The sequence below is a fragment of the Rhamphochromis sp. 'chilingali' genome (genome assembly GCF_963969265.1).
Source record: "Rhamphochromis sp. 'chilingali' genome assembly, chromosome: 8".
NCBI lineage: Eukaryota > Metazoa > Chordata > Actinopteri > Cichliformes > Cichlidae > Rhamphochromis > Rhamphochromis sp. 'chilingali'.
Genome location: NC_137935.1, coordinates 1,540,986 through 1,553,078, shown reverse-complemented (window position 1 = coordinate 1,553,078; position 12,093 = coordinate 1,540,986). Strand labels below are relative to the sequence as shown.

Here is a 12,093-nt window from a genome sequence, read left to right as displayed (position 1 = left end):
ACAAACAAACAGTACACAAGACACAGGACAGAAACATACACAGTTTTTACATATTTACATCGAGGGCGATGGTTACCAAAAACAGAGTCCTGCACCCTTATTAAATAAAATAAAATTAAATACAGTTAAGAGGCAAACCCTGGTTGTAGTGTGAATCGGTTGATAAAATAGTGCAAGTTGCAGCGCAGATGTAAACATCTGTGTTTGTTGGTACAGTCTGACGGCTGCAGGGAGGAAGGAGCTGTCCTGTGTGAATATGGCTTAAATGATGAAATATCATTACAGCAGGTCAGCTTCTCCTCACCTGTTCAGCATGTATATAGTTTGAGTTTCTCTTTGTATCCGTTTGCTGTTCACGGTGTGATTTATGTTCACATGTTTGAATCTGGTCTGGATGGAGGTCTGTATTAGAAAAATCCCAGTTACCTCTGTTTCCTCTGCATCAGCGTTGTTGCTGTTTTTAAATATCCAGTTTCTTTGGCCGTCTGTGATTTTCGCCGCCTTTCACCACAAGTTTTTGTTTTGGTTATTACTAAAAGCTTCCTCTTATTTAGCATCACATTTGTTCAGGTGGCGTGAGAGCAGCAGCCTCCTGAAAAAGGCACGATTGGTAACCATGTGTTGTATCACTTCCCTTTTAGCCTTCAGCAGTTCCCGTGGTGACCGTCTCTGTTTTAACCACCGTCTAACCCGGGTTGGTCTTTCCAGACCTGGAAACATGGCAGCTTCGACCTTCGACCCCTCCGGAAACAACAACAGTAACTCCAGCTGTTATGAAGACATCCAGGACACCTCAGCCCACATCTTCTTCATGGTGATCTACACCCTGGTGTTTCTAGTGAGTCGCTGTCCTCTCTGTCTTCATGATGTGGCAGAAAATAAATATTAAACTTTGACTAAATGATGCAAACCTCCTTCCTGTCCCTCCCGTGTCTGCAGGTCGGTTTGTTCCTCAACGGTTTCACCCTGAACGTTTACTTCTTCAGGGGTCAGCGGCACGTGTCCAGCGTCACCCTCTTCCTGAAGAACCTGGCAGCGGCCGACTTCCTCATCAGCCTCTGCCTCCCTTTGCGAATTATGAAGTACGCCAACATTAAGTCTGAGATCATCCGCAAGGTCTACTGCAACTTCGGTGCCTCGGCCTTCTACCTGAACATGTACGCCAGCATCATGTTCATGGGCTTCATCGCTGCTAACAGGTGGGAACGTAATCAGGACACTCCAGGGGTCCGACAAAGAACTGCACACAACTGAGGCAAACATGCGAAAGCAGGGAAAAAACAGGCGTTAGAGAGAAGAGAGGACTTTAAATAATCAGATGAGACCCAGCAGGGAACAGAGGACAGGTGGAGACAATCTCAAAGGACAGAAAGAAAACTACAAAAAACCACAAAAAACAGGGAACAGAGAGGGAACGAAAACAGACGCCAAAAGTCAAAAAATCCCCAACAATCCAAAACAAAGCTGAGCGAGATGACGACGCCGAGGCTGTAACACGTTTGTGTCTGCTGTAAACATTTTCAGCGCACCAACAGTGGATAGGATGTGGGTTCTTATCTTGTGGTAGATGATTGTCATCACTCTGTGTCAACTTAAATTTCAAGGAAATCGAACGTGGTTACGTTTGTCTGGCTTTTATTCGGGTCATGGCACCGAGCTGAGTGCCACCTGCATACATGACAGATTCTTTTTGTAAAAGCCATAAACAGTCCACGATGTGCAGGCGCGCCGTGGCGATTAGTGCCATCGCCCGAGAACTAGGTCACAGCAGCATGAGTAGGGTTCAAATCCAGTGTGGCGTTTGCGCGTTACCTCTCCAGGTACCCCGGAGTCCAAAAATACAACCCTAACCTGATCCTGGGCGGGGCGGTGCTCACCAGGTGGATCGTAAGACTTTGTAACATCCACCAGGTGAGCAGTGAATCACTTAGGAGGGCTACCATGTATTTTATGAACTCATGTGGCTACAGTTCATCTGGCTTCTCAGCTAAACAGGAGGAAATTACAGGTACAGATGTAGACATGAGCCTGATCCTAGCAGCTGTCAGTTCACCTGAGGGCGGTCAGTGCGACGCTGCGTGTTGTCTCTGCAGCTGCACAAAGGTATCAGCAGGATACTGTCATACGTGTTTGAAAAGCAAAGGATGTGGTCTCGATGCTACTTCTGCCTCCGTGGTCAGAGCTGAAGCAGCAGAATGAAATCAACAGCAGAGTTCATCACGGACTCAGCACGTTTGCACACATTACACAAACACGCACACATCAAAAGGGTCATTTAAGTAGTGAAACACCACCATCGGTGCATCTGCATTTAACATTTGTGTACGGTCGACTTTGCTTAAACCACTGTGGTGCATCTCCACTCGATCTCGGCTGTTACTGCTGGACCTGAAAAGTTTTAGACCCACTCTGAGACGGACCAATGGAAAACCCCAAACCCAGGAAAGCTGAAACAGCCAGATTACCGTATTTTTCGGACCATAAGGTGCACTGGATTATAAGGCGCATTCAGCGAAACAAAACAGTCAGATAAGTCAAACTTTACTCAACTCATTCTTCGTGCTTCCTCCACGTCCTCCAGGCTCCTGCCTACGACAGATGTTTGAGCGCCGTGTAGCACATAGAATCTGTTCGAGGTCGCGCCTTATAGTCCGACAAATACGGTAGATCACGTGTTCACACCCCTGTCAGACTCAGTGAACCCATACAGCGCTGTATCCCTGTCACAGTGAGTTTAATAAGAGGCGGCTCCAGTTTGAATCACACAGATCTGGATCTGGTAAAAGTGTGAGTCCAAACAACTCTGGACATGAAGTAGTTTTCAAATTTTGGGGGAACAGACTAGAATCTAGTTATCAGTCTACTTTGAAATGTCAATCATCAGCCATGTCCCTGTGAATAAAGGGTTTCCTGTCTTCATTGAAATGCTCCCTCTCCTCCTGCCTTCCTGAAGAGGAAGTCTTTGTGCGTAAAGCTTATAGGTTAAAGCGTTTCTTTGGGGCATAATCATCCAACAGGCAGTGGCTGCAGACACGGTGGAAAGTGCAGGCTGGGAGAACATGAGTCCACACTGGATGAACATGCTTAGTCTTTGGTTTTCAGGAGGTGAAAGAGTTGGTTTGACTCACACACTGATAGCTCTCTCCTCCCTGCAGGTACCTGAAGATCGTCCACCCTTTGGGAAATCACATGCTGCAGACAGTACGAGGTGCTAAGATAACATCCATCCTAACCTGGGTCTTCCTCATCACTGTGACGAGCTCCTACATCCTGGTCTCTCTTATAACAGAAAAGCCGGTATATGAAACACTAACAAAAGTGAGCTGTGATGAGATGCACAGTAAAGAGCTCAACGTGCTTTACAAAATCATCCACGTCTTCTCGGCCACCATCTTTGTAACCGTCCTCGTCTGCCTGGTTTTCTTCTACTACAAAACCTCTCGCAAGCTCTCAGTGGCACAGGAGAAGCAGCCTGCGTCTATCGGGTCCAAGAAGCTCGCCAGATCACGCAGAAACATGTTGGTGCTGGTCAGCGTCTTCTGCGTCTGCTTTGTCCCCTACCACCTGGTTCGTCTTCCTTACGCCTACACATCCAAGACCAGCAACTGTTCGTGGAGCCAGGTCTTCTTCTACGTGAAGGAAATGGCGGTCTTTGTGTCAGTTCTCAACGTTTGCCTGGACCCGCTCATCTACTTCATCTTCTGCAAGGCCTTCCGGGCCAGGTTGAGCCTCAAGAATGCACTAGCCACTACAGAGGTGTCAACGGTCGCAGCGAACGCAGACAGGAGGAGCAGCGATACGCAGAGCTCCATCAAAAGGAAGCTATCGCTCACCCCAACGACAAGGACCAGCGTGCTGTAGCTTTAAGCTAGCACACGAACGACTGTGATGAATGTGAGCTTTAAAAACTGCAACTATGTGCCAAAGCTGCCTGCTGGGACCAGCTGTTTCAGGACACGGGGTGGTACCACGTCGGGCTTTTCAGAGACCTGCACTGAAACGTTCCTGTTTGCTATCAAAGGCCTAAATATTAAGAAAAGTCATGTCAGTACACTGAAGTATTTTTTAATAGATGAGGAATTTCATCACTTAGCAACTATTTATCGTCTATCTTCTTTAACTCTGTGAATATAAATGATCCCTGATGGACAGCTAAACTGCAAGCCAACATATCTCAGAGGTTTTGACATTTTATGACCTCCTCCTGCACTGATGTACCTTTAAAACGTCCAAACTAGCCTCTTCTCAAGCTCATTTACAGGAAGCAGTCCGATTTGGTCTCAGGTGAACTGGACCCGTAAAACCACTGCATAAAAACCCATGTGTTTAAAAAACTGTAAATATGTACATTATGTTATTGTTCACCTGAACCAGAGCCACAATTTGTATGCAAACTGCTTTGGATATAAATAAATCGAATACATTTATCACACTGAAATAAGGTTTTGTTCCCAAGCGTTAAACATTTCACTCGCTGGCCCCTCATTTGAGGTTTGACAGCGTTTTAGTAGGTAAAGGTGAAGGGGACCAGTGGCGGCTCCCGGGCCTGACAGATCCCAATGCACTAAATAGAAGTTAAAGAATTGAAGGGGGGGCACATAAATGAGAACAAACAGCTTGCAGAATTGGGGGAACCTATATATGTGAGAACTGGAGCGTGTTTGGAGGCGTGGTCCTGCTCCTGAAATTCAGATACTTCACAAGTCTCTCCAAAAAGTCAGTTTCATGCAGGCGCCAGCTTTCAGATAACTCAGTGATAAGACCACAGACGCAGGCAGAGCAACAATGACTCACTGCATCGAGAGGGGTTTTTCTACAAACATCTTTGGAAAGCCTCGGCCTCTTTATCAGGAGGAAAAGGTTTGAATTTTGACTTGCAAATGAACAAATATAGCACTTCAACACACGCACAGGCTTTTTCTGTAACTCTTCTTCCTACCACGCCCTTCCTCCATGTGTCATCACACCTTTCTGACATAAACCTGGGCCAAAGGACATCACAGTCACTGTACGCCTACCACACCAACAGTACTATGCAGAGCTGTTATATTTCTGTGCTACAAATACTGTGAATAACTCCTGTGTGCACTGAGATACAAGCTACTGTAAATGAAAGGTTAGTATTCTCCTAGAAGGTGTGAATTAAAAAGTCTGTTTTCTTAAGTGAAAATGATCAGTACAACAATGAAAACAAGATTAATTATGAGTTTAAGTGTATTCAAAGTGCAGACAGATGATCTGTTTCACTCTTCTTGCTTGGTGTTCGCTCTCTCTGCTGTACAGTATCACGCTCTCTGTGTATGGAGGAAACCTGGTCTTGTTAGGAGAGACGGCCTCCATCCCACTTTGGATGGAGCAGCTCTCATTTCTAGAAATATGGACAAATTTATTAAACCCTGCAAAATATGACCATCCAGAGTTGGGACCAGGAAGCAGAGTTGCAGTCTTACACGCCTCTCTGCAGCTTCTCTCCTCCTGCTACCCCCCCAAAAACCCATCTCCATAGAGACTGTGTCAGCTCCCAAACAGACAAAAAACAAACTAAAAACCAGCAACAAACAACTTAAACCTAAACAATCACAAAGAAAGAACAATACAGTATCCACATCTGAACCAAAGAGTAACACAGTGAAATGTGGATTATTAAACATCAGGTTTTGCTCTGATTTGTAAGGTGGCGTATTCATTTAGACTCTTTTTCTCCAGTTGATCTTTCTGAGTTAACTTCAATAATTCCTCCAAACCATCAACGTGTCTTTTAGACCCCATTCCTACAAAACTGCTCAAAGAAGTCCTGCCATTAATTAATGCTTCGATCTTAAATATGATCAACCTATCTCTAATGATCAGCTATGTACCACAGGCCTTCAAGCTGGCTGTAGTTAAACCTTTACTCAAAAAGCATCTCTAGACCCAGCAGTCTTAGCTAATTATAGGCCAATCTCCAACCTTCCTTTCATATCAAACATCCTTGAAAGAGTAGTTGTCAAACAGCTAACAGATCATCTGCAGAGGTTTATTTGAAGAGTTTCAGTCAGGTTTCAGAGCTCATCACAGCACAGAAACAGCTTTAGTGAAGGTTACAAATGATCTTCTTATGGCCTCTGACAGTGGACTCATCTCTGTGCTTGTCCTGCTAGACCTCAGTGCAGCGTTCGATACTGTCGACCATAATATCCTATTAGAGCGATTAGAACATGCTGTAGGTATTACAGGTACTGTGCTGCAGTGGTTTGTATCTAACAGACTCCAATTTGTGCATGTAAATGGAGAGTCCTCTTCACACACTGAGGTTAATTATGGAGTTCCACAGGGTTCAGTGCTAGGACCAATTCTGTTTACATTATACATGCTTCCCTTAGGCAGCATCATTAGAAGACATAGCATACATTTACACTGCTATGCAGATGACACCCAGCTCTATCTGTCCATGAAGCCAGATAACACACACCAATGAGTTAAACTGCAGGAACGTCTTAAAGACATAAAGACCTGGATGGCCGCTAACTTTCTGCTTCTTGATTCAGATCAAACTGAGGTTATTGTACTCGGCCCTGAAAATCTTAGAAATATGGTATCTAAGCAGATTCTTACTCTGGATGGCATTACCTTGGCCTCCAGTAACACTGTGAGGAACCTTGGAGTCATTTTTGACCAGGACATGTCCTTCAACGCACATATTAAACAAATATGTAAGACTGCTTTCTTCCATTTGTGCAACATCTCTAAAGTTAGAAATATCCTGTCTCAGAGCGTCACGGTCCTGAGTCGGACCGACCCAGCGTCTTGAGTTGCTTATGTCTTGGTTTATTTTTGAATGATGGATTGTTCTTTATGTTTCTCTGGTGCTTTGTTGGTTTTTATTATGAGTCGGTGTTTCAGTTATGCTGGTATGTTTCTGCATTACGATTAAGGTTCGGGTTGTATTTGGTTATTATTGCCGGTTCAGTGTCTTGTCTGTCTCACTCTGTCGAGTCCGTATCCTGGTAAAGTGTGTCTTGTTTCCTGTTTTACTCTGAAGGTTCATGTTCCTGTCTTCCATGTCAGTGTTTCTAGCTTTGTTCCCCCGTCTCATTAGGTCTTATTCCTCCCAGCTGTGTTCCCCTTCTGTCTCTAATTCCTTAATAACTTCCTCAGTGTATTTAAGCCCAGTGTTTCTTCGTGTCAGTGTTGTGTCGCATCCTCACGTTAGCTGTGTGGTCCATCTGCCTGCCTGTTTATTTTTGTATCTTTAGTTTAGTTTCTGCTCCGTTTCTCCAGCAATAAAGCTGTGTATTCTGAGTTCACGTCTGCCTCTGAGTCCTGCATTTTGGGTCCTATCTCCCTGCCTGCCCGCACACAGTCATGACAGAACGACGCGACCATAGCCTGGACCCAGCGGGCTCGTCCCAGGACTGTGATCTCTCCCGCATTCAATGTTTGGTTAAGCAGATTTCCCACACAACAGACGCTAAGGTGATGGCGGTTGGGATTAACGCTATCAAAGCGATCCTGGAGGGGAATTCTCATCTGCGTCAGCTTGGAGAATATATGGGCCTGATGGACCAGTTGCATGAAGCTCATGAGGTGTTACAAGCTCGGGAGCTTGCAGCAGCGGCGGCTGCAACATAAGGAGCTTGCCGCGAAATCGTCCTCTGTTGGAGCCTGCTAAGAACTGTTGAGTCGATACAGAATTAACCTCGGACAGTTTGAATTCAGTTTTGAGGTGCACTGCTGAATCTGTTAATAATGCTGTGGGTTTGCAATCTAAGAATAGAGAGGGAGACTTAACGGGCTGTTTTTGTCCTGCTCTCTTTGAGCAGAGAAGCCTAAGCAGGACTGTTTCTTCTGAACTCGTTCTGCTAGTAAAACCCAGCCCTAGAGGCTCAGGGGAGCCTATACCACCCCCTGCATCACGTTCACTACTCTCCAACCGTCAGCTCATTCAGCTGCCCAGTTAGCTACTCCGTTACCTATAGCTCAATCATCTGCTCCATTACCAGTTTCATTCTTGCCACACCGTCACTTCAGCCTTTTGTAACCCAGTCGCCTGCTGAGCAGTCCTCTTTTCTCACTCGTGTGAAACAGACGCACCCAATAAGACTGTTTTTGTTTCTCAAAAGCTGACCCGATTAGAGACAGTTACTCTCTCCAGGGCCTCCCCAGAGTCTGCGTTTCAACCCGCAGTCGACTCTGGACCCCTGGAGGCTAAGAAGTCAGCCGAGGACTGCACCCAACTGTTGCTGTCTGAGCCAAACCTAGGTGTTACTCTGCTCCAGTCAGCATCAACCAACCAGCATCAATCCAGCACCTGCTGGTTCTGCCCTGTGTGTTCCAGGGGCCCCTGTGCCCACTGGGCCTGTGACTGGCCCTGCTGGAGGGTCCGAGGAGCCCGTCCAGCCATTACCATCGCCTGCAGCGCCACCACCTGCGGCTTCCACACTGTTGCCTTCCGTGTCTTCACCCACGCCTGCAGCCACAGCTTCACCTGGTCCTGCCTCGCCCGGTCCTGCCTCTGCGTCATCACCCTCATCCTCGTCTGCGTCATCACCCTCATCATCCACGCCTGGTCCAGCCTCTGCTTCAGCTTCTGCCTCGCCTGGTGCTGTGGGGGCCGCGCCGTCTTCAGGTCCCCAACTGCCACCTCAGCGTCGGCGGCCACTTTCTGGGCCTCTTGCCGGACGTCATCGCCGTCGTAGGCGGCCTCCGAATCAGCACTGTCGTCTCCTTTACCTGCGTCGCTGCTGTTGCCGTCCGCACGGTCGGCCCCCTGAACTTTCTCGTGACCTGCTCTGTCGCCGCCACTGCCTTCCGCGTGGCTGACCTCCTGATGTGTTTTGGCTGCTATCGGCCGGCCCCCTGAACTGTTTTTGGCCCTGTGCTGTCTACCTTCGGGTCGACCCCCCGAACTTTTTCGTGGACTCATGGTTTGGCCCAATCTAGTTTAGTTTTGTATATCTGGACTTGTGCTCCTGGTGTTTTGTTTTGTTTCTAATCGATTTAATTCAGCTTCAGTCTATTTGTTTCAATAGCACTAAATCACAATAACAGCTGCCTTGCAGTGCTCTCTATACACAGGATAAAGTAAAAACAACTGCGATGACCTGAATGATAAGATCAGCGAACTCTGCCGCTGCACCATCCTTCTGTCGGGTTTTCACCTATCATGTTTGGCTTATTTATAAAACTGATTGCTCGCAGGTATGAATGTGAGTGTGAACGGTTGTCTGTGGTAGATTGGCGACCTGTGGTAGCTCCACCCCCCCGTGACCCTGATAAGGATAAGCAGGAGAGGATGGACAAAGCTTTTAATTATATCAGGGCAGCTGTGGCTACAACTGTAGCTGCCTCCACCAGTGTGTGAATGTGAGAGTGTGTGAATAGTAGCATTGTAAAGCGCTATATAAATGCAATCCATTATTATTATCTCATTATGATTAACAGAAGAAAAGGGCGGGAAGTAACGCACACTGACCTTGTCTGTTGAAATGACATACATGACAGCTGTGGTGCTTCACAAGGTTAGAAATCATGACTAAAGCCAGACTAGTCTGAGGACACAGCAGAGAGGAGATTCAACTAACCTGCTGGTTAAGATAACTCATTCACCAAACTGCAGTTTTCTCATGGTGCAGTAACATCTTTGATCTAAAACAGTTGTGGCACTTCACCTGCCATCACCAGTAGGCAGCAGGTGAAGTGTCTTGCTCAAGGACACAACCAAGACAGACAGAGCTGCAACCTTCCGGTTACGAGATGAGCTTCCCAGTATTATCTTACTTATTTTTCATTTCTTTGTATTTTCTTTGTATTTTTGGTATTATCTGTACCTGAGCTGACGCAACACAAACATTTTCCCGTCGTGGGATCAATAAAGTCTTATCTTAACAGCTGACTGTGGAATATTTAGTAGTAGTAGTCTCCTATCACAGTAACACGCTGGAGTTCACTGAGCTCCTGAGAGCGATGCACAGATGTTTGTGGAAGCAGTCTGCAGGTGCTGGTTTTATACACCTGTGGACATGGAAGAGACTGGAATACTTTTGTTGTCATCTGGCTGCTGTTGTCATCTCAGAGGTGTTAAAGAAGTGGATTTATAGGTGAAATGATGTGAGGGGAGTTTGGTGGGACTTTTCTCACTAAAGGGAAGTAACAGTGTTTCATTTCCTCTTCTGGTAACCTCAACCACACGACTGACAGACACTGAAAGCTGCAGCATTAGACAGCATAATGGGGAAGTTTGGCTCTTTCTATATTGTAAATCCCCAAATGAACAGAGCTCAAAAGGACAAAGATGCTGGAAGCACAGATGCATCATAACTTCTGAGAGTTCAGGAACTTAACAGTGAAAATCTTCAAACTTTCTCCAGTTTGTCCGACCTCGAAACCCATGTTTGGATCACAGTTACATCAGACAGCGCTCAAAGGCATCTCAAATGCTTGCTATGATATTTTTATTGACCACTTTCACAGCAGTAATGAAAAAAGAAGTTTAAAACAATGAGCTTGCAGCTTTTACTTTGCTTCATCTCTGAAATCTTTCTCTGCTTTTTGGACACATTCAGGATCATCATCATCACTTTGGTCGTGCGGGGAAAGAGTCACCTTTCAGACCTTTCACAGTGAGCAGAGCGTCACTCCACCTTCTGCCTCTGTTCACCCCCTCGTGCATGGAGGTGAACGCCAACAACCTTACCAACTATGCGCTAACGGGCACAGAACCGCCTGGTGCGACACGACAGGCAGAATATTACAGCTGACATGTACGACAGCGGTGCCCAGCAAAGGGAACGAAGCCTCTGTCAGCGTGTCAGTGATGGGGGGTAAAAACGGCTGACGGTCTACATAATCACGCTTCAGTTCAACTCAGAAAACTTTGTGACTTGCTGGCCTGAAGTTTCCGATATCTGCTGCTGATCAATCATCTGAAGCTCCAAAAATGGTATTGGTGACATTTAGGAGACAAGCAGGAAAACAGCTGTACAAACAGCTGCCTGATGCTTTTTATTATCCCAGGATTCAGTTTTTTAATTTCACTGCAGACTCTTCGATGTGTTTTTTTTTTTTGTTTTTGCTTTTTGCTCATGTCGTCTTCTTTTGTTTGCGTGATGTGGACGCAGCATTAAGTTTAGCTCCTGTAGAACAAACTCAGCGTCACCGCAGGAGGCGATGTAGTCGTGACCTTTACTGGCTCGTCGTCGTCAGCACCAGTTTTCCAGGATTCACTCAGTCCAGCTGGGAGGACACACATGGGTGTGATTCCAGGAGCCTTTCTTAGATCTAAAGTCAGAGTGTGACAGACGCCGCACTGACGTGACATCATCCTGGGGATTTAGGACGCTGCAGGTTTTTGATCTGGTCTGTCTCTGTGTTGAGCACGCTGAAGCAGGTGCAAACAGGAAGTCAGCAAACAGCATGTGTCTGAGTATTATAGTCACACAGTGGGTTTCCTGCTGTTGTGCAGCCAGCAGTACGCTCTGACCGATGAGGACTAAATAAGGACTGATGTGCAACGATCGAGCTGAGCTTCATCGTTCTGTTAAAACTGTGTCAGGTTCCCTGAGCTGCACTCTCCGCCAGGCATCAGCAACCAGTAACAAACAGGAAGTCTCAGAGCGTTAATGTGCAGCACGGGCACACCGGCCTTCGGCCACTTCTGACTTTAGTGATTGAATTGATCCCAGAGCGAGATCCATACGTACACGCCTCGGGCATGCAGCAGAACACCCAGCTCGTGCAGGGTGAGGTAAGCTGGGGATCTTTCTGGCTGGTTGCCACGGTGAACCATAATATCAGTGATTTATTGATGCTGGCTTTTTGGAGTCATCACATAGGGAGTTAATTCAGGGTAAACACACGCTGTGTTTACACACTGAAAACTCTGCTGATAAACTTTTCAAGTGCCAGAAAACCTTCCATGCTCACGTGCAGCTGTGCAGCTGTTTTATTTCTGAACTCCTCTCCGTCTCTCACCAACTCGTGGCTCGTGGGCCAGATCAGCCCTTTGAAAACGTTCACGTGGTCCACGTATCTGTGACCCTCACGGCGACTCAGAACAGGCTGCAGGCGTCGACGCTGACCGGCACAAGCACTCCGATCCTGATGGCAGACCGG

The 12,093-nt window shown here is 46.6% G+C and overlaps 1 protein-coding gene across 1 annotated transcript; it reads left to right on the top strand.

Moving 5' to 3' along the window:
* Nucleotides 1-718: 718 nt before the first annotated feature.
* LOC308401108 (P2Y purinoceptor 14-like) lies at nucleotides 719-4,297 on the top strand (the record flags this gene model as incomplete). Its single annotated transcript, XM_080889171.1, has 3 exons — nucleotides 719-838; nucleotides 940-1,199; nucleotides 3,156-4,297. The coding sequence occupies 3 exons, from the start codon at nucleotides 719-721 to the stop codon at nucleotides 3,859-3,861; spliced, it is 1,086 nt and encodes a 361-aa protein (XP_080745297.1). The 3' UTR covers nucleotides 3,862-4,297.
* Nucleotides 4,298-12,093: the final 7,796 nt, after the last annotated feature.